At 40.1% G+C, this 22,137-nt stretch overlaps 2 protein-coding genes across 4 annotated transcripts in view; one reads left to right on the top strand and one right to left on the bottom strand.

Annotated features, from left to right (window-relative positions):
- Positions 1 to 22,137, bottom strand: part of XKRX (XK related X-linked) — a 40,792-nt gene that overhangs the window by 12,997 nt on the left and 5,658 nt on the right. The window contains exons 2-3 of one of the 3 annotated variants that reach the window (XM_009439318.5): positions 21,034 to 21,302; positions 12,921 to 13,383 (exon numbers count right to left, since the gene is read on the bottom strand). In XM_009439318.5, coding sequence (XP_009437593.1) covers positions 12,921 to 13,383; positions 21,034 to 21,302 — 732 coding nt within the window. Of the gene's footprint in view, positions 1 to 11,744; positions 13,384 to 21,033; positions 21,303 to 22,137 lie in introns of those variants that run through there. The other 2 variants (XM_063803798.1, NM_001195134.1) reach the window with 2 other exon arrangements.
- LOC104003950 (ribosome biogenesis protein NSA2 homolog) lies at positions 8,995 to 9,889 on the top strand. The gene is given in 3 exon segments (XM_054676908.2): positions 8,995 to 9,105; positions 9,108 to 9,134; positions 9,137 to 9,889. Coding segments are annotated over 3 exon segments (777 nt in total). The 5' UTR covers positions 8,995 to 9,011; the 3' UTR covers positions 9,793 to 9,889.

Here is a 22,137-nt window from a genome sequence, read left to right on the forward strand (position 1 = left end):
CAAGATATCACATTTTGAGGCTGGGCATGACGGCTCACACCTGTAATTCCAATGCTTTGGGAGGCTGAGGCGAGTGGATCACCTGAGGTCAGGAGTTCAAGACCAGCCGGACCAACATGGTGAAACCCTGTCTTTACCAAAAATACAAAATTAGCCAGGCATGGTGGCACATGCCTGTAATCCCAGCTACTTGGGAGGCTGAGGCAGGAGAATTGCTTGAACCCAGGAGGTGGAGGTTGCAGTGAGCTGAGATTGTGCCATTGCACTCCAGCCTGGGCAACAACAGCGAAACTCCATCTGAAAAAAAAAAAAAAGATATCACATTTTAGATGATAAAATACACTCAACACATTTAAAAGAATAGAAATCATACAAAATGCATTCTCAGACAAAAAAAAATTAAGCTAGAAATCAGTAACAGAAAGATAGCTGAAAAGTTCCCAGATATTTGGAAATTAAACAATACAGTTCTAAATAACTCACAGGTCAAAGAATAAGTCTAGAAATTAAAACATATTTTGAACTAAATGAAAATTAAAATACATCTTATCAAAATTTGTGGAATGCAGTGAAAGCAGTGCTGAGGGGGAAAATTATGGCATTATATGCATATATTAGAAATGAAAGATATAAAATGATACCAACTGCCTATAACCTTTCCCAGAAAGTGGAAAAGAATGAAACAATTCCCAACTTATTTTATGAGGCCAGCATTACCGTAATACCAAGTCCAGACAAAACATTACAAGAAAATGACAAATACCTCTCATGAACATAGGTGCAAAAATTCTTAACAAAGTATTAGCAAATTTAATCCAACAATATAAAAAAGAATAATATATCAAGAACAAGTGGGATTCATCCCAAGAATGAAAGTCTGTTCTATCATTTATAAATCAATTAATGTAATTCATCATATTAACAGACTAAATAGCAACCATATGATCCTATTAATACATACAGAAAAAAGCTGACAAAATCTAACATCCATGCATGATAAAAATGCTTGACAAACTAGGAATGGAGGGGAATTTCCTCAATTTGATAAAGAACATCTATTTTTTTTTTTTTGAGATGGAGTCTCGCTCTGTCACCCAGGCTGGAGTGCAGTGGCGTGATCTCGTCTCACTGCAAGCTCCGCCTCCAGGGTTCGCGCCATTCTCCTGCCTCAGCCTCCCGAGTACCTGGACTACAGGTGCCCGCCACCATGCCCGGCTATTTTTTTACATTTTTAGTAGAGATGGGGTTTCACTGTGTTAGCCAGGATGGTCTTGATCTCCTGACCTCATGATCCACCCACCTCGGCCTCCCAGAGTGCTGGGATTACAGTCGTGAGCCACCGCACCTGGCCAAGAACATCTATTTAAAAAACAAAAACAAAAAACCTACAACTAACATCATACTTCATGGTGAGAAACTTGGAGCTTTCTGCTAAGATCAGAAACAAGGAAAAAAACAAAAAGACAAATAACAACAAAAAAAGGCAAGAACGTTTCATCTCAGCACTGCATTCCAACATATTGGAAGTCCTAGATAATGCAATAAAGCAAGAAAAGGAAATAAACTGTATATGGATTGGGAAGAAAGAAATAAAAGTGTCTTTGTAGTTAACATAATTTTCTATGCAGAAAATCTGAAATAATTGACAAAAAACTGCTGGAACTGGAACTAATAAACAATTATAGCAGGGTTGCAGGATACAAAATTAATATACAAAAATTAATTGCTTTCCTATATACCAGCAATGAACAAGTAGAATTTGAAATTTATAACAGATCAAGGAGCATGATTGCTGGATTGTATGGTAAGAGTATATTCAGTTTTGTAAGAAACTACCAAACTGTCTTCCAAACTGACTGTACCATTTTTATTCCCACCTTCAATGAAATGGAGTTCCTGTTGCTCTACAGCATTTGGTATTATCAGTGTTTTGGATTTTGGACATTCTAACAGGTGTGTAGTAGTATCTTGTTGTTGTTTTAATTTGCAATTCCTTAATGACATATGATGTCAAATATCTTTTCATATGCACATTTACATTAGCACCCCCCAAAATAAAATACTTAAGTATAAATTTAACAAGATAAGTACAAGTTCTATATAAAGAAAACTACAAAACTTTGATGGAAGATATCAAATAATAACTAAATAAATGAAGAAATAGTCCATGTTCATGGATAAGAAGAATCAATATTGTCAAGCTGTCAGTTCTTCCCAAATTCTTCTATAGCTTGAATACAATCCCAATCAAAATCCCAGCAAATTATTTTGTGGATATCAATAAACTGATTCTAAAGTATTTATGGAGAGGCAAAAGGCCCAGAATAGCCAACTCGGTATTGGAAAGGAAGAACAAAGAGGTTGATGCTACCAAATTTCAAGACTTACTATAAAGCTACAGTAATCAAGACTGTGTGGTATTGGTGAAAGGGTAGACAAATAGATCAATGGGACGGTAGAGATAGCCCAGAAATAGACTCACGTAAATAGTCAACTGATGTTTGGTAAAGGAGCAAATGCAATACCATGGAGCAAAGATGGTCTTTTCAACAAATAATACTGGAATAACCAGACATACACATGCAGAAACAAACAAACAAACAAACAAACAAAAAAACACCCAGACCTTACACCCTTCAAAAAATTAACTCGAAATGGATCAGAGACTTAAATGTAAAACACAAAATGATAAAACTCCTAGAAGATAACATAGGAGAAAATCTAGATGACATTGGATATGATGATGACCTTTTAGATACAATACCAAAGGTATGATCCATGGAATAATTGATAAGCTGGACTTCATTAAAATTAAAAAGCTTTCAACTTCATTCTTAACTAAATAAGTTCCTGCTTTCCTGCTCTGGTGCTGAATTCCTGGCTTGGCCCCCTAAGCACATGATTCTTCCATGCCACTCCCAGGGAAGTTCAAGTTTTCTGACCTGGCTATGCCTGTTTAATCCTACTCTCCTGGCTGGGAGACAAGGAAGCTTGTCCAGCAGGTGTTGATACCTGGGGGTTGAGGCTGGCAGAAGGAAGGTCTTATGGGTAAGTGAGCCAATCCAATGGAGAAGAGCAAGTTGGAAAATCAAGTGAGGCAGGTAGAAGTTGGTAAACCAGAGAAGCAGAGCCAAACGGGTCAGGAAAGGAAGAAGGGCTGGAGCCCAAAGCCAAGAATATAAGCACATGGAGGGCAGGGAACCATATAGAGAAGGCTAAACCATGAGCTGGTTTGGATAAATATTGGAAACAGAGGCCTTTTGCCTGTTTTCTGTGTGATGTATGAATAGATCTGCCCCAATTTAAAGAACCAACAATGAGTATAAAATGCTCACTGACTTCAGTCCTACCCAGTCCAGACCATGGGTCCCAACATCTATGGGAGGTAGTATAGTAAAATGGAAAGAATATGAGCTTTGGAATAAGACCAGGGCTTAAATTCTGGCTCTTTGTCTTAGTAGCTGTGTGACCGTGGGCAAGTTACTCTCAGCTTCAGCTTTTTTATATGAAAAAGAGAGACAGAATCTACCTCACAGAGTCATTGTGATGATAAAATGAATCTATATTAATGATCCAAGATGGCCTTTGGTATCTCATAAGCACTCAACAGATGATAGCCCTCTTCCTTCAAAGGCACCTATCATAACTGGCCTTGTATTTCTATTTAGTTGAATGAAGCATGTCTCTATCTTTAGCCAGATCTTAAACTTGTTGAGGGCACACACTGTGTGTGAATCATTTTCATACATATTTACTTTTTAAAGCAATGTATTTTTCTGATTACAAATATCGTGTAAATTTATACAGAATCTAAATGTTGCAAAACACTAAACACAGGAGAAATCTCTAGTATTCTCTCCCACCTTCCCAAACAGAACTGCTGAAAAAAGCTTGAAACATTTTCCTCTACCCCCCCATATTGTTGGTTTTGTATTTTACAAAAATGGGATCATTGTTAACATATGATTCTCAAAATAAATCTAAAACAAATAAACATAAGTTTCATACAAATAGAGAATTCATATGTATCAAAGATTTATTTAACTCATTGAGGAGGAAACTAGTAAGGTGGCAGCCAACTCAAAAGAGGATATGAAAACAGGTATTTTATATATAGTCAGTAAAAACACCAAAGGAATGCTAAAATAAGATTGCTAAATTAGAATCAAAGCTGGTTAATGTTCTACAGGGCAATAAGAACCAAAATAGTGGTGTCTTTTAAAAAATAATTTAATGAACATATAGTTTAAGATATAGTTTCATTTCTACAAAGATGCATTTAAAATTACAATTTTAGAGCCAAGACAGTTCTATTAAATCAATTGTCAATATTAACATAATTGATTGTTTCATCCAATAATGTTATATTCCAGGTTTTTCTTTTAAAAAAGACTACTTTTAAGAGCAGTTTTAGGTTCACAGCAAAACTGAAAGGAAGGTAGGAAGATTTTCCATATATCCCCTCCCCCCATAAGTGCATAGCCTCCCTCTTCATCAACATCCCTCATCAGAGTAGTGCATTTGTTACAATTGATGAAGATACACTGACACATCATAATCACCCAAAGTTCATAGTTTACATTAAGGTTCACTCTTGATGTTGTACATTCTATGGGTTTGGACAAATATGTAATGATATGTACCCACCAATGTAGTATCATACAGAGTAATTTCACTGCCCTGAAAAATCCTCTGTGCTCCACTTATTCATCCCTCCCCTTCTCCCTGTGGTGTCTTCTTTAGGTGGACAGAAAACAATGTCACTGCATCTTGCCAGTTTTACAGAATTGTAAAATGACTGGAATCTCATCAATTGTGTTAAATTGCAATTATCTAGACCTAGAGAGTCAGATGACCCTCAGAGAGGCCTGTTAAAAAAATTATCTTAACATGACATTAAAGCATCAAGTAGTCATCTTTCCTTTTGTATTTGTTTCCTAGTGCTGCTGTAACAAATTACCAAAAACTAGGTGGCTTAAAACAACACACATTTATTCTCTTAACAGTTCTGGAGATCAGAAGTTAGAAATCTGTTTCACAAGGCTGAAACAGCCATGTCAGAAGGGCCATGTTCCTTTTGGAGGTTCTATGAGAGAATATTTCCATGCTTTTTCCAGCTTCTGAAGCTGCTTTCTCACATTCCTTGGTTCGTGGCCTCTTCCTCCATCTTTAAAACCAACAGCATAGCATCCTCAAATCTCTCTGCCTCCATCTTCGCATCACCTTTTCTCTTATAAGGATCCTTGTGATTACATCAAGCACACCTGGATAATTCAAGGTAACTCCCCTATTTCAAGGTAAACTGATTTGCAACCTTAATTCCCCCAGCTATGTAACATAACATATTCACAGGTTCTGAGGAGCAGGACATGGAGATCTTAAGTAGGGGTAGTCATTATTCTTCCCGTCTTACTCTTGCTTCCAAATTTTGAATGATTCTTTATAGCCTCATCTTAGACATTTTATTCTTCAACTTGCTTTTGTCACTTAAAAATTTTTTTTTTAGTTTTTGAGACAGGGTCTTGCTGTGTCACCCAGTCTGGGGTGCAGTGGTGCGATCATGGCTCACTGCAGCCTCAATCTTCTGATCTCAAGTGATCCTCCCACCTCAGCCTCCCAAGTAGCTGGGACGACAGGTACACACCACCATGCCTGACTGATTTTTCTTTTTCTTTTTAGTAGAGTCGCGGTCTCACTCTGTTGCCCAGGCTGATCTCAGATTCCTAAGTTCAAGCAATCCTCCTGCCTTGGCCTCCCAAAGTGCTGGGATTACATGCGTGAGCCACCACACCTGACCTGTCCCTTATCTTTTCATTCAGCACATGCTGTATGCAGCTACCCCATTCCTCTTAATGGGTAGATAGTATTCCAATTATGGAACTGTTACAGTTTAGTCATTTCCCCATAGATGAAAATTTAAGTTACCAGTTTTTCACCATGATAAATAGAGGGGCAATGAACACCCCTATGCATAATTCTTCGTGTAATTGTGACTATGTTTCCATAGGAAAATTTTCTGGTGGTTAAAATTCTGAGACACAATGTATGTCAATTTAATTTTCACAAATATTAACAAATCACCTTTCAAAATGTACATCAATATCTTACACTCATACCAATAATGTGTGAGAGTAACTGTTTATCTCCCACATCTCTTACACTAGGTATATGGAATTCATTTTTAAATCTTTCAGGATCTACACAGCATTTTGAGATATCCATATAGGTTTTCTTGGCAAAAAATAAAAGCTTAATCCTTGGTGAATTGAATGTTAAAACAATGCGAATCCATATGTATAACTCAGAGGGCTTATCCTAACAATGATGCATTGGTAACAGATAATGTATGTAAATGTGCTTTTCATATTATAAAGTGCTATTCAGATATTATTTTCATGCATGGAGTGTGTGTGTGTGTGTGTGTGTGTGTGTGTGTGTGTGTGTGTGTGTTTGAAACGGAGTCTCACTCTGTAGCCCAAGCTGGAGTGCAGTGGCATGATCTCGGCTCACTGCAACCTCCTGGGCTCAAGCGATTCTCATGCCTCAGCCTCCCAAGTAGCTGTGAGTACAGGTGCGTGCCACCATGCCTGGCTAATTTTTTGTATTTTAGTAGAGACAGGGTTTCACCATGTTGCCCAGGATGGTCTCGAACTCCTGAGCTCAGGTGATCCGCCTGCACTGGCCTCCCAAAGTGCTGAGATTACAGGTGTGAGCCACTGCGCCCGGCCAGAATGTGTGTTCTTTTCATACTTAGTTCACATATCTCACACAGGTTGGCCTCACTACTTGCCAGTTTCACACAGTGTACGTTCTTTTGCCAAGACTCAACATATTTCCGCTATGTACCCCAGAGGCTCTAAGGTCTAAAGTGTGTGACTGATTGTGCCAATCCTTCAGGAGGAAAGACATGGTAAGATTATGGACATATGTGTCCTCTGAAGATAGTAAGACAGCCCAATAGCAAAGGCTTCAGAGAACAAGGGTTCCCACTCTTAAGTAGGTAAGTATTTCACAGGGTAGAGTCAGCTGATTATGTACTAAAGAATTTCCTAGATATAAAGCCCCATGGGCTTAGATGGAAAGTCCTGGTGAGTACCCTACCCCACAGATGCCTGCCCCACCCTCACCCTGGAACATGACAATAAACTCTGTAATGTTAAGGACCATGACCATATGAGATGCAGGCATGAAGGGGCTAGCTGAAAGGGCACTGAAGGTTGACCTAGGCTCTAGGAGGGGCATTATTCTCTACTGTCCACTTCCCTTGGCCTGCTCTAGAACTAGAAGTCAGCTTCCTAGCAGGAGTAAGAGCAGTGCTGGCAAGATGAAGTGGAAGGGAATGGGCTTCAGCACTGGCCTGATTGGTTGTTCCTGGAGTCAGAGTTCATACAACCCTTAGCAGGAACTGCCCTCTCCAGTTTTCTTCCCATAACCACGGTTTGAAAGGTGTGTAAGGAAGAGCATACAGGAGTTAATGTCCTGAAATTAGAAAGGAAATGGGCCCCTCTACCATCCTTCTCCTCACTATCCCAGTACGAATCTATAAGTACATGTGAGCATACGCTCAGCTTTCATCCCAGGCGTTTTAGGACTTCTCTCTCTAGAGAGAATTCAGTGGTGCCTCCTGATAAGGAGTGTTTAAGGGGAAAAAATGTTTGGGATGAACCCAACCATAGCTCAGAAAATACTGCTGAAACCACTAACACATTAAAATGCTTTCATAAGGACCTAAGAGGACTTAGAGGCTTGTACCATGATTAAGAGCATAAGCTCTGGAGCCTAAGGGCATAGGACTGAATCCTGTCTCTGACACTAGCTGTGACCTTGGACAGGCCTCTTAACCTTCTTATGCCTTAGAATCATCTGTAAAATGGGAGATAACAATACCTACCTCATAAGGGTTGTTGTGAGGATCGAATGAAATAATGCATATAGGCCTGGCACAGTGGCTCACGCCTGTGATCCCAACAATTTGGGAGGCCAAGGCAAGTCGATCACCTGAGGTCAGGAGTTCAAGACCAGCCTGGCCAACATGGTGAAACCCCGTCTCTACAAAAATACAAAAATCAGCTGGGCATGATGGCGGGTGCCTGTAATTCCAGCTACTTGGGAGGCTGAGGCGGGAGAATCACTTGAACCCACAAGGCGGATGTTGCAGTGAGCCGAAATCGCACCACTGCACTCCAGCCTGGGTGACAGAGCGAGACTCCATCTCAAAAAAAAAAAAAAAAAGCATATAAAACACCTAGTACCGTGCCAGGAATATAGTAGGTGCTCATAAATATAAGCTATTATTTAGTTCTCCCACAGTGCCTCACAGTCCTATGCCCATAGTCTTTGAAGTTCTTGTGGAGCAAATGAAATTGAAAACTATTAGTTTATTTCTTTTCCTAACATGCAAATTTGCCCATACTTAGCCTACCAAATTTCCAATAATATGAGAATAGCTGTTGTTACAATGGCCTACTTCTTTTCCCCAAACTTCATAGTGATGTCTGCCTTTTCCAGAAACCATTTTCTGGCCCTGTCTCTGCCTCCTCTCCACTCAGCAAGACTTGTCCCTACACATGTACCCTATGTTGCTTTAAGATTTAAGAGAGTAGGCCAGGCGTGGTGGCTCATGCCTGTAATCTCAACATTTTGGGAGGCCGAGGCAGGCGGATCACCTGAGGTCGGGAGTTCAAGACCACCCTGACCAACATGGAGAAACCCCGTCTCTACTAAAAATACAAAATTAGCCAGGCATGGTGGCACATGCCTGTAATCCCAGCTACTTGGGAGGCTAAGGCAGGAGAATCACTTGAACCCGGGAGGTGGAGGTTGCGGTGAGCCAAGATCATGCCACTGCACTCCAGCCTGGGCAACAAGAGCAAAATTCCGTCTTAAAAAAAAAAAAAAAAAAAGATTTCAGAGAGGACTGCGCGGCCTCGGCTCGTGGGTCTCTGAGACCTGAAAATTGAGAGCATTTTCGCACTCCAGAGGCTGCTACTGGCAGCTCTGCGGCCTTCACCATGCCACAGAACGAATATATTGAATTACACTGTAAACGCTATGGATATCGTTTGGATTACCATGAGAAAAAGAGAAAGAAGGAAAGTCGAGAGGCTACGAACGTTCAAAGAAGGCAAAGAAAATGATGGTCTGAAGGCTAAGCTTTACCATAAACCGTGCCATGCTGAGAAAATACAAATGAAAAAGACTATCAAGATGCATGAAAAGAGAAACACCAAACACAAGAATAATGAAAAGACTCCACGGGGATCAGTACCTGCCTATCTGCTGGACAGAGAGGCACAATCTCGAGCTACAGTACTTTCCAATATGATTAAACAGAAACGAAAAGAGAAGGTGGGAAAATGGGAAGTCCCTCTGCCTGAAGTATGTGCCCAAGGAGAAACAAAAGTATTAAAAGTTATTCGAACAGGAAAGAGAAAGAAGAAGGCATGGAAGAGGATGGTTACTAAAGTCTGCTTTGTTGGAGATGGCTTTATAAGAAAACCACCTAAATATGAAAGACTCATCAGGCCAATGGGCTTGCGTTTCAAGAAAGCCCATGTAACACATCCTGAACTGAAAGCCACCTTTTGCTTACCAATACTTGGTGTAAAGAAGAATCCCTCATTCCCACTGTATACAACTTTGGGTGTTATTACCAAAGGTACTGTCATTGAGGTAAATGTGAGCAAACTGGGACTTGTGACGCAAAGAGGCAAAGTTATTTGGGGAAAATATGCCCAGGTTACCAACAATCCTGAAAATGATGGATGCATAAATGCAGTCTTACTGGTTTGACAGCAATTTAATATATAATTATTGAGGACTACAAACCAATTGAAAAAACTGCCATTACTGTGATGTTTCTGAATACCACCAAACAGCCTTATATGTCTGCAATCATCAAGAGATTTATTTATTAAATTGCAAACATTAAAATGGTTAAAAAAAGATTTCAGAAAGTAAAAAGAGAGTAGTCAATTTTAAAAGTGTTTGCAAATGGAAGGGAGCAAGTTCCCTGCCCCACTACCATATTTCACAATTCCATCTTCTCCTGTGTATCTGGAGGATTTTTACAGAACCAAAAGGCCACCATCTGTAGGAAGTTCTAAGGGTTCATTTACATAATGTATCACTAGAGTCTTTTCTCCTTGGGTGAGGGCAGCAGGTTTTTCAGGTCAGAAACTGCTCCACACCCCTAAACTCTCTGCATTCCCAGGATGTTAAGTCACTGAGGAAGCTGGGGAGAATATACGGAAGGAAAATTTTGCCTGGTCCAGTACTGAGGCACACTTTTTGCCCTGTGTAGCGTCATTTTATCTCCAATTGACTTCCTTAGATCAGTATGTGTCTATATGTTTCCATAGCACCCACTCCTTAAGTAGCTGATTCACATGGCTTTTATGGACCAAATTATTGTTCCATGCTGCTCTTGATTTTACTTGAGGGTACAGTGACTATTGGGGAGAAATTCTTGCTTGAATTCCAAAGAAGTAGTGTGTTCTTCTGGAGGTCTGATAGATTAGTTCTTTCAAGCCTCACCTTGAATAACATAGTTAGAAGACAGCAGGTGAGCTTTATATGACAATAACCTAAGTCTCTTCATCATGAAAAATGGAATGGGGGAGTTGGGGTTGAAGAAAGGAGCTCTCCACTGTTCCAAAGCAAGTCCATACAGTCTCTCCCAAATTAAGTATATAATCCTTCTAGTCCCAAACAGTGGCTGATGAAGGGAAAACCATGCTAGCCATGCCAAGAAATAAGATACTTTGGTTAACAGCCCTGCTACTTAGAAGAGAGAACTCCCTCAACATAATGTCCTGACATTGGATAAGAGGAGAGGAAATGACTAAAGATAAATTCTTAGCATGCTACCAAGAGCAAAATTGGATGAGGACAGGAAGCCCTAGGTCAGATTGTTCACAATTTCTTGAAGTGTTGTGGTGGCCACGACTAGGAGTTCTTTTAATTTTCCTGGTCTGTGAGGGGCAATCATTAGTTAGGTAAATGCTGGGATATTTGGTCCCAATAGGCAGTGGCCATAGTAACTTCAATCCCTTGGTTACCTCAGAGGTAGCTGGCTGACATTCCTATCAAAATACCCAACTGATATGAGATGTAAACATTGAGATATAGGAGAAAAGGAGACATGCATTCGTCCACTGGGGGTATAGGAACGAACAGAGGGTTGATAAACATATGTTCCTTGTTATAAAGTAAAATCCTGGCCGCGTGAGGTGGCTCATGCCTGTAATCCCAGTGCTTTGGGAGACCGAGGCGGGTGGATCACTTGAGGTCAGGAGTTCGAGACCAGCCTGGCCAACATGGTGAAACCCCATCTCTACTAAAAATACAAAAATTAGCCATGCATGGTGGCGGGCGCCTGTAATCCTAGCTACTCGGGAGGCTGAGGCAGGAGAACTGCTTGAATCCAGGAGGCAGAGGCTGCAGTGAGCCAAGATCACACCACTGCACTTCAGCCTAGAAAACAGAGCGAGACTCCATCTCAAAAAAGAAAAAAAAAAAAGTAAACTCCTGTAGGCAGAAACCAGTACTGATGATGATTTAATGTGATCTTGTTTCCCTCCTCTGCCTTCACTCTACCTTGGAGTGTTAGTCACCCATCCCAATCGCAAACAACATGAAGGTGATGTCTCAGCCATTATTACTTTCTTCCCTACACACATACACATACACACACACACACACACACACACACACACATTAATGAAATACTCAGGACAACAGCAGACACAAAGTAGTCTTCATTTCTTCCACACATCGGAAACATTTTCAATTACAGTTCAGCTTCTCTGAGGTCCACATCAAGTAGTAAAATACCAAGAGCACAGAAAAGCTGGGTTGGAGGAAATCTCTGCTAATGAGGCACTAAGTGAGAGGCTTCACTTAACAATTCCAATAGACAAGCTGGAGGCCCATGCAGGTCCCTGAGAAAAAGAGTCATTTTGGCTTATGCCCTGAAGGAATTCTAGTCTGCACTTTCTCCTTAGAGTGTGCCTATGAAGTGCCACTGTAAAGAGAGGTCCTTGCTCAGTGGCCACTAGTAAAATCCTAACAGAGAGCTAATCTGCTTGGGGAGCAGCTTTTTTAATAGTGGTGATTTTCTTCTCAGCCAGAGCTTCTCACTGGAATTAAAAAGACCCCAGCCACACTGACAGTTGCAGGTTCCACATTAGTCAGACTGTTTCCTGGGAGGTACTCTTAGCTGGTAAGCTGTCATATCCTCTGATCAGTCAGGATATATTCTAGCGGGATTCTGGGCCTTCAGCTCAGCCCAGGAAAGCTCAGAAATGCATCAAGCAAATGAGCAGAGCTAGAAGGTCACTTTAGAGAGCCTAAAGTGTTTGAAGGCAAGTTATTCCAATTGACTTGGGTAAGAAGGGTGTGAATGGTATTTCTGACCCTTTCAACTATATAGTGGATACCCCCTGTTTCCAAACATAGTGGTAACTCTTAAGAAAATAAAACCTATTTGGGAGTTGCTCTTTCTTCTGATAGGCTTAACAGAAAAGTCAAGAAAATGTACTGATGGGTATCTCACCCATGAACCTCATCCTTTCGTTCAATTTCATGGTTACTCTTGGCAACTCCCAACTCTTCCTAAAATACCCAGAAAATAGAATCAGACAACACTTTGCCTTGCTTCAGTCTCAAAGGGTGGCTCTGAGTTCTCAACCCTGGTCCGAGGGTGCTGGTGACAGCAGACACAATGGAGGTAGTCTACTACATTATGGGTGAAGAGTGAGCGCAATGGATGCAAGTACTGGAAGAAAAGGAGCATGAAGCCAATGGAAATCAGATAAGCAATAATGAGCTGCAAGGCAATCAAGGAATGACAGTAATTCAGTAACACTTTCACTCCAAAGAACTTAAAAACCAAGACCATGATCACATTCTCTACCAACCTCACACTATAGTGCAGGCCCATATGTCCCCAGTTCTGCCCTTTGTCGACGAGATCTCTGTCTGCCAACCTCAACTGCAAAGCTGACCAGCAAGAGAAGTTGATGCCAGCATAGAGGATGGTGACTGAAATCAGGACCACCAGAGTGCCGACCCGGCTGAAGTTTTTCTCAATGTTATTGGGCATCTGGGCACCACTTCTCCAGAACTTAATCCAGGGCTCAAAGAGGATGATCAGGAAGTTGAGCACTAGGAAGGGCACAGCCTTCAATTTCAAAGTGGCTGAGAAGAGCACCAGAATCAGGAGGCGGGAAGTGATCTCCAATGTCCGCCAGATGGTGATGCAGAGGACTTCTAGTGGCCCAAGGCGAATCTTGTAGTCATCGTACTTGATCTGGATAGCCAACATATTGCAAAGGGTGGCCCCATAGGTGACAGATACCAGGGAAAATACCATTAGCACAACTGTTAAAAACAAAAAGAAAAACAAAAACAGGCAATCAGTCAATGTTGGTAATGAAGGCTGTACTTATAACCCAGAGGTCCAGAGAGATGACGGTGAGACTTGAGAGCTCCAGTTAAGAGCAAATGCAAATATGATCACAGCTATGTAAACAAATAGCATGCACTTGAATAGACTTTCTCCAAAGGCGGTATACAAATGGCCAACAGGTATATGAAAAGGTGTTCAACATCACTAATCATCACAAAAATGCAAATCAAAGCCACAATGAGATATCACCTCACACCTGTTAGAATGGCTATTATTAAAAAAAAATAAGTGTTGGTGGGGATGTAAGAAAAAGGACCTTGTACACTGTTTATGGGAACATAAACTGACACAGCCATTATGGAAAACAGCATGGAGGTTCTCCAAAAAAATTAAAAACAGAACGGCCAAACGATCAAATAATCCCACTGCTGGGTGTATACCTAAAGGAAATCAGTATCTCAAAGAGATATCTGCACTCCCATGCTCATTGTAGTACTATTCTCAATAGCCAAGATATGGAAACAAACTCAGTATCTGTTGACAGATGAATGGATAAAGAAAATCTGGTGGGTGTGTCTGTGTGTGTGTGTGTATGAATATTATTCAACCATAAAATTACGGAAACCCTGCCATCCGTGACAACACAGATGAACCTAGAGGACATTATGCTAAGTGAAATGAGCTAGACACATAAAGAAAAATACTGCATTGTCTTACTTATATGTGGAATCTAAAAAAGTTGAACACCTAGAAACAGAGTAGAATGGGTGGTTACCAGGGGATGGGGATTTAGGGAAATAGAAGGATTTTGATCAAAGGCTACAAATTTAGAGTTATAAGATAAATAAGTTTCAGAGCTCTAATGTACAACATGATGACTATAGTTGACAATAATGTATTGTGTACTTGAAATTTTTAAAGAGAGTAGATCTTAAGTTTTACCACACACACACACACACACACGTACAAAAATGATAACTATGTGAGGTGATGAATGTGTTAATTAGTTTGGTTGTGGTAATCATTTCACAATGTGTACATACATCAAAACATCACATTGTACACCTTGAATATATACAATAAAACAAAATAGATGCACAAAAAATTGAAAAAATGAACCAAAATATCTTTTTTTGTGTGTGATAGTCTTATATCAGTTTTAGAAATCTTTTTCTCTACATTTCTCTATTTTCTAAATTTCTCATGATGAACATATACTGTAACACTTTAATAATCATATAAATATACAAAATAAACTTCCTTAAAAAGCATGGGTCTTAGAACATTGAGAAGTCACTAACGTGAGAAGAGTACATATAAAGGTATCAGGCAGACTTTGCTGATGAAGCAGGCTTCGGAGCAAACATTGAATAAGGCAGAAAGAACTCTATCTGAAAAAATCCAGTCTTAGGAGACTCATAGAGAACGCTCTTGCTAATAGAAGTCCCTTCTTTGATGTATATCTTCTTCAAGGAACTAACATTGTTTGTGTGTTTCTAGAACACTTAGCTTCAGTGATGTGTCAAAATGTGTATTGAAAATTCCATGAAGGCAGGAGGGACCATGTTTTCTTCACTGCTGTATTCCCAGAGCCTAACATATTACCTGGAACATAGCAGGTGCTCAATAAATGTTTGTGGAATTAATGAAGACTTCTGAGATTAGAGAGGTGCATAAAATACCTAATTAGGTTGGGTGCGGTGACTCATGCCTGTAATCCCAGCACATTGGGAGGCCAAGGCGGATGGATCACCTGAGGTCAGGAGTTCGAGACCAGCCTGGCCAACATGATGAAACCCCATCTCTGCTAAAAATACAAATATTAGTCAGGCGTGGTGGCGTGCACCTGTATTCCCAGCTACCTGGGATGCTGAGGCAGGAGAATTACTTGAACCTGGGAGGCAGAGGTAATAGTGGGCCACGATTGCACCACTGCGATCCAGCCCGGGCAACAGAGTGAGACTCTGTCTCAAAAAGAAAAAAAAAAAATTAGCCAGGCATGATGGCATGCCTGTAATCCCAGCTGCTCAGGAGGCTGAGGCACGAGAATCACTTGAACCCACGAGGCAGAGGTTGCAGTGAGTTGAGATCGCCCCACTGCACTCCAGCCTGGGTGACAGAGTGAGACTCCTTCTCAAAAAGAAAAAAAATAAAAAATAAAACTAATTAGAAATCCTTGGTTCCAGCCGTGCACACGGTGGCTCACACCTGTAATCCCAAGCACTTTGCGGGGCTGAGGTGTGTGGATCACCTGAGGTCAGGAGTTCAAGACCAGCCTGACCAACATGGTGAAACCCGGTCTCTACTAAAAATACAAAAATTAGCTGGGCATGGTGGTGCATGCCTGTAAGGAGGAAGGGAAGAAAGAAAGGGAGAAAGAGAGAAAGGGAGGAAGGGAGGAAGACAGAAAGAGAGAGAGAGAAAGAAAGAGAGAAAGAAAAGAAAGAAAAAGAAAAGGAAAAAGAGAGAGAAAGAAAGAAAGAAGAAAGAAAGAAAGAGAAGAAATAAATAAATAAATAAATAAATAAATAAATAAATAAATAAATCCTTGGTTCAGCTGTATGGGAACTTTTGGAAGTCACTGAATATCTATGTACCTCAGTTCTCAATTCACTGAGATACTCAAGAGTTGCTTATATTTGCCATCAGCAATGTCAATTCATTACCCCCATATGTTAGGAATCTCTGAGTTTGCAGCAGAGTAGTTCAAAAATTTCCAAACCCTGTTGCCTCACCCATGACATCCATGGAACCATATGTTAGAGTAGTGGCCCTAAAGAGCCAGGATGCTCCCTAACCTACCTAAGCCTCAACTATAGATGACACAGGTGGCCCTTTCCTTTTCTTCCTTTATGTCAAAGGATGCTGATTACTAAGAAAAATCCAGTGCTCTCAAGAGAAGTGGGAGGGCTGAGGAATACTCATCCAAAAGGAAAGCTGGAGTTTTCTGTTCCTATTAAAACACTTGATCTAGGGAAAAGGTGGCCATAGAGATGTCAACTTAATCTTTTACTTTCAGTGGAGGAAAAGTTAAGATTTCCCCCATGTAAACCCAAAAGGAAGCACAGCTCTGAGTTCTTCAGTTTTAAGTAGAGTGTTGGAGTCTCAGAGACTGGAATTGGAGACTCTTGAAGTGGTGACTCTTGTCTTTCTCAACCATTCTCAGTCCCATCCTCAAGAGCTGATGCATCTTATGTAACTGGGAATGTGAGAGCATACATCCAGCTGTGTGGCGATGCTTTCCCTTACATTAGAACTCATTTATTGATTAGTAGTGTAACAGAAGGAAAAAAACCTGTTGCTTCCAATAAATGTCAAAACATTTTCAGTCTGTGTCCCTACAAATACACTCATGCCATAAGAGAACAAAATACACAGGCTCTGGAGGCAAACACCCTGAATTCCAATCCAATCTTTGCTTATGGGACCTTGGGGGAATATACTTAAACTCTCAGTGCGTCTGTTTCTTCGTCTGTAAAATGAGAATGATAATTATCTCATAGGGTTGTGGTAAAGATTAAATAAACATTTACATGTAAAGGGCTTAGAGAAATGCCTAGAACCTAGTAAATTCTTTTAGCTGTGTTCTTCTTTCTTCTTCTTCCTTCTTCCCTTCTTTCTTTCCTTTTTCTCCTCCTCCCCCTCCTCCTCTTTCTTCCTATTCTTTGTCATCTTCATCATCCCCCTATTTCCAAAAGTATGGTAGGTGGGTTTACTTTACCTGGATACTATCCTGCTACTTAGAAAATCAGGTCATTTTAAAACTGATAGAACATCTGAAAGTAAGCCTTATAAAAATGTAAGACTCATAGCAAGAAAACTATACAACTTTACTGAAGAAAACTATACAATTTTACTGAGATACATTTTAAAATATTTAATAAAATGGAGAGATTTATCATTTCACAATATGAAATCCAACAATCCTATAAAGATGTAAATTCTCCCAAAATAACCTAAGTAATTTGATGCAAATCTCAATCAGAATCTCAATGAAATGTTTTTTTCTTTTGCTGTTATTATTTTGCTTTGTTTTTTGTAGGATGAATTAAAAAATTATCTTGAAAATTAATCTACTTAAAAGACTGGGGAAAATTGTTCTACCAGATGAGAGATGTGATAGGCCTTTGTAAGAAAGGCACAAAATCTAAAAGCAATAAAGAATTTGAATACATAAAAATGTAATACTTCAGAATGCCAGAAGATACTACAAAGTGTATTGTGGATATTAAATATATCACACACATATTACATGTATGACATGTATATACATATTTAAAACGTGTGTATGTACAAGCAAAAAATTATACAAATATATGCATACATACTCATTCACAGCAGAGAAAGGATTAATAACAAGAATAAGTAAATAGCTCCTAAAAATTAATATGAAAAAGACAACCCACTAGAAAAAGCGAGTAAAATATATAAACAAGCAATTCACAGAACACACAATGACCAAACACAAAAAGATGCTCAGCTTCATTCATAACCAAAGAAAGCGAATTATTTTAAAAGCCAATTATTTTAAAAGCCAATTATTTTATAATTATACAAATAAAGAATATTGAGTTTAAGATATGAAGAAACAGAAACAGGCACATTTGTATACTGTTGGTGAGAGTATAAATTCATATATCTTTTTGGAAGAGTTATTTGGCAATATCAATAAAATTTTAAACATACATATCCTTCCACCCAGCAATTCTACTGCTATAAATATATCCTACAAAGTCTCATTCATGTACACAGGCATTTATAAAGATGTTTACTGTGGCATAATTTGCAATTAGGAAACAACTTTTTTGTGAAAAATTAAAATTTGTGAGGCTGACATAGGGCTCCTGCTGCCCCTCTTTCTTCCACAGTGTGAAGTCCTTAATCATGGCCTCCAAACATCTGCAGAAGTAAAGCATCATGGGAACTTAACTAAAGCTGTCCTGAGAAGGGAGGTTGTAATGAGGGGAAAAAATAACTTGGGGAGGTTGTGCTACCTTTTTTTTTCCTTTTTGAGACAATCAATAGAATCCTATCAATAGAAAATTAGGAGAATAAAAATAGTCTAATTCATATAAAGGAAATGTATATTATATATTTATTATTGTTATACATGTATATATAAATAACTTGAGAAAAGACATACTGGCATACTGTACTTTTGAAAAATACTTTGTTGACAGAATGTTTCATACAGTCCATTTTGGGGCAAAAACATGTACAATATATATTGTATGTATGTTTATGTTTACATAGTAAAAATAAGTCCAGAAGGATATATACTGGATGATTAACAGAGGTTATCTTTGGGGAGTGAGATTACGTTTCCTATTTTATATCTATTCTGTATGGTTTTTAATTTTTACTATAACCATGTCTGACTTTTGTAATTAAAAAAAGATAAAGACCAAAACTAGTAATGCATGATCACAAAAAAAATTTTCAAACCATACAGAAGAATTTTAAAAAGTAAGACTGCTGACTTTTCATTCCCACTCCGCAGAGGTAGTTTCTTGCATAGTTTCCAGAAATTTTCTGTGCAAATACAATTACTTATATGTCAGTTTGTGCATGTATTACTTTTGTTATTTATTTATTTATTTATTTATGAGACGGGAGTCTCCCTCTGTCGCCCAGGCTGGGGTGCAGCGGTGCAGTCTCAGCTCACTGCAACCTCCACCTCCCAGGTTCAAGCAATTCTCCTGCTTCAGCCTCCCAAGTAGCTGGGATTACAGGCACCCACCACCACGCCTGGCTGAATTTTTTTTTGAGACAGAGTCTCGCTCTGTTGCCCAGGCTGGAGTGCAACGGTGAGATCTCGGCTCCCAGGTTCAAGTGATTCTCATGCATCAGCCTCCCAAGTAGCTGGGATTATAAGCATCCACCACCATACCCAGCTAATTTTTGTATTTTTAGTAGAGACAGAGTTTCGCCAGGCCAGGCTGGTCTCAACCTCCTGACCTCAGGTGATCCACCTGCCTCGGCTTCCCAAAGTGCTGGGATTACAGGTATCAGCCACCATGCCCATCCTTGATTTTTTTTGTATTTTTAGTAGAGATGGGGTTTCAACATGTTGGCCAGGCTGGTTTTGAACTCCCAACTTCAAGTGATCCACCTGTCTTGGCCTCCCAAAGTGTTAGGATTACAGGCATGAGCCACCATGCCCAGCCGTAATGTACACTTATTTTTATTAGATGATTTAAAGGAAAAGCATCATCATTTCCAAAGAGTTTTCTCCTCAAACTACTATGTATGTGAAAAGCTTCAAGACCAACAGAACTTCAAGAACAATTCTTAGTGGGGAAAAAAGACAAAAGAGGGCAAATTTTCTCCTTACCTTATTTGAGACATGGGACTTTGCCAAACAGGGTTAGAATCTAATAGGAAATGGTCCAAACCTGTACCCACACCTATACCAGTGCCTGCCCAAGCAGATGAAGCAAATCTCAGGCTGTTAAAATTCATTAACAACAATTTATCTCAACTTTGAAAACACTGACTCACATTTCATCTTCTGCTAGAGGTCTTACTCATTTCAGGATCACTCTTCTACAAGTGGGAAATTAGGTCAGTGATTGCTTTGTAACTTCCTCCAAAGATCACAGTGAAGGTCAGAACTTGGTCCAGGCCTGACTCTCATTAGTATTAACCCCACGCTTTTTTTTTTTTTTTTTTTTTTTTTTTGAGACGGAGTCTTGCTCTGTCACCCAGGCTGGAGTGCAGTGACGCGATCTCGGCTCACTGCAAGCTCCGCCTCCCAGGTTCACGCCATTCTCCTGCCTCAGCCTCCCGAGTAGCTAGGACTACAGGCGCCTGCCACCACGCCCGGCTAATTTTTTGTATTTTTAGTACAGACGGGTTTTCATCATGTTAGCCAGGATGGTCTCGATCTCCTGACCTTGTGATCCACCCGCCTTGGCCTCCCAAAGTGCTGGGATTACAGGCTTGAACCACCATGCCCAGCCCACGCTCCTTTTCTTTCTCTCCACTGGCATTAGCAGAAATGATTAAATCATTGGTTCCCAAATGTGGCTGATCAAAATCAACTGGGTACCTTTTAGAAATACATATTAAGATTGATTCAAGTCTGGGGAGTGAATATAATTTCAAAAAGAAGCTCATCACATGATTCTGATGATCAGTACTATTTGGGAACCTCTTATTAAAGACTGCCATCCTTAAACAAACAAAACAACAGCATAATTTAAACATTTTGGGCAAGGGAAAATATCCTACTGACTGCTGGTATTACTAGCTTCTTCTGGGCCCAGAGAAGGTTTATCTGTGACATTTTTAGTCTAAACAGCTTACCTGTTTAAGAAATCTGGCAGGCTTGAGATGTCTGACTCCACAAGTTCTTTAACTATCTCCCAGTGCTGTCCAATAGAACTTTCTGTGATGATGGAAATGTTTATACCTGTGCCATCCAATACAGTAGTTGCTAGCAACACACGGCTGCTGAGAACTTGAAATGTGGCTAGTATTAATGAACAAGTTTTTAATTTTATTTAATTTTAAGTTAAATAGCCACATGAAGCTAGTGGCCAGTTTATTAGACAGCTTGGGTCTAGACTTCTAAGACCCTTGATTTAACTGGAGCCCTCCCCTCTCCTGACCCCACTCACCTCTACCCAGGGGAACCTCTGCAGAGATCAGGCTCACATAGAGCTGATAGGTCAGCTGGGGCACTGAGCCCAGGAAGGCTTGGATCTGTGACATACGTTTGTAGGCATTGCGGTGCATAGCCAGGGTCCGGATGGAGTGGCCCACCTCCCATTCTATCAGCACCTCCTCGCCATCTATTAGCATCTTCTTTCGGGTGAGGCTGACATAGGGCTCCTCCTGCTCCTCTTTCTTCCACAGTGTGAGGTACTTAATCATGGCCTCCAAACATCTGCAGAAGTAAAGCATCATGCAAACTTATCTAAAGCTGTCCTGGGAAGGGAGGTTGTAATGAGGGAAAAAAATAACTTGGGGAGGTTGTGCTACTTTATTTTATTTTTGAGACAAGGTCTTACTCCATCACCCTGGCTGGAGTGCAGTGGCACAATCATAATTCATTGCAGCTTTGACCTCCTAGGCTCAAATGATCCTCCCACCTCAGCCTTCTGAGTAGCTAGGACTACAGGCGCATGCCACCATGCCAGCTATTTTTAATTTGTGTAGAGAGGAGATCTAGACATGTTGCCCAGACTGGTCTCAAACTCCTGGGCTCAAGCAATCCTACTGCCTTGACCCAAAGTGCTGGGATCCTAAAGTGCTGGGATCACACGTGTGAGACACCATGGCCAGCCTGCACTACTTTTTGTCTTTTTCTCTCTTCTGTTCTGATCATTTCTCATAAGTCAAAGGGTGGATCTTGCCTTCTACAAGTTACATGAATCTAAATCCATTTTTGTTCAGTCATCGACTGACCTAAGAACACTGTTTCAGAAGTACTTGTTTGAGGACTCGAGGAATTGTTTTGTCTTTTTAAGAATAGGCCTGTGGCAGGTAGAAAAGTGCCTTGAACACAAAGGTATTAAGTCGATACTGTTTTCCTAGCAAAATAATGAAGGTTCCAAAGGCCCTGTTTTCTTACCTCAAATTCGTGAGGTAAAGCATTCCTCCCTCAAAGCATTCAGCTCCATAACCAAAGTTTTAGATTCTGCTTTTTCTTTCTTTCTTTTTTTTTTTTTGAGACAGAGTCTTGCTCTGTCGCCCAGGCTGGAGTGCACTGGCGCGATCTC

Source organism: Pan troglodytes, chromosome X (genome assembly GCF_028858775.2).
Source record: "Pan troglodytes isolate AG18354 chromosome X, NHGRI_mPanTro3-v2.0_pri, whole genome shotgun sequence".
NCBI classification, from domain to species: Eukaryota; Metazoa; Chordata; class Mammalia; order Primates; family Hominidae; genus Pan; species Pan troglodytes.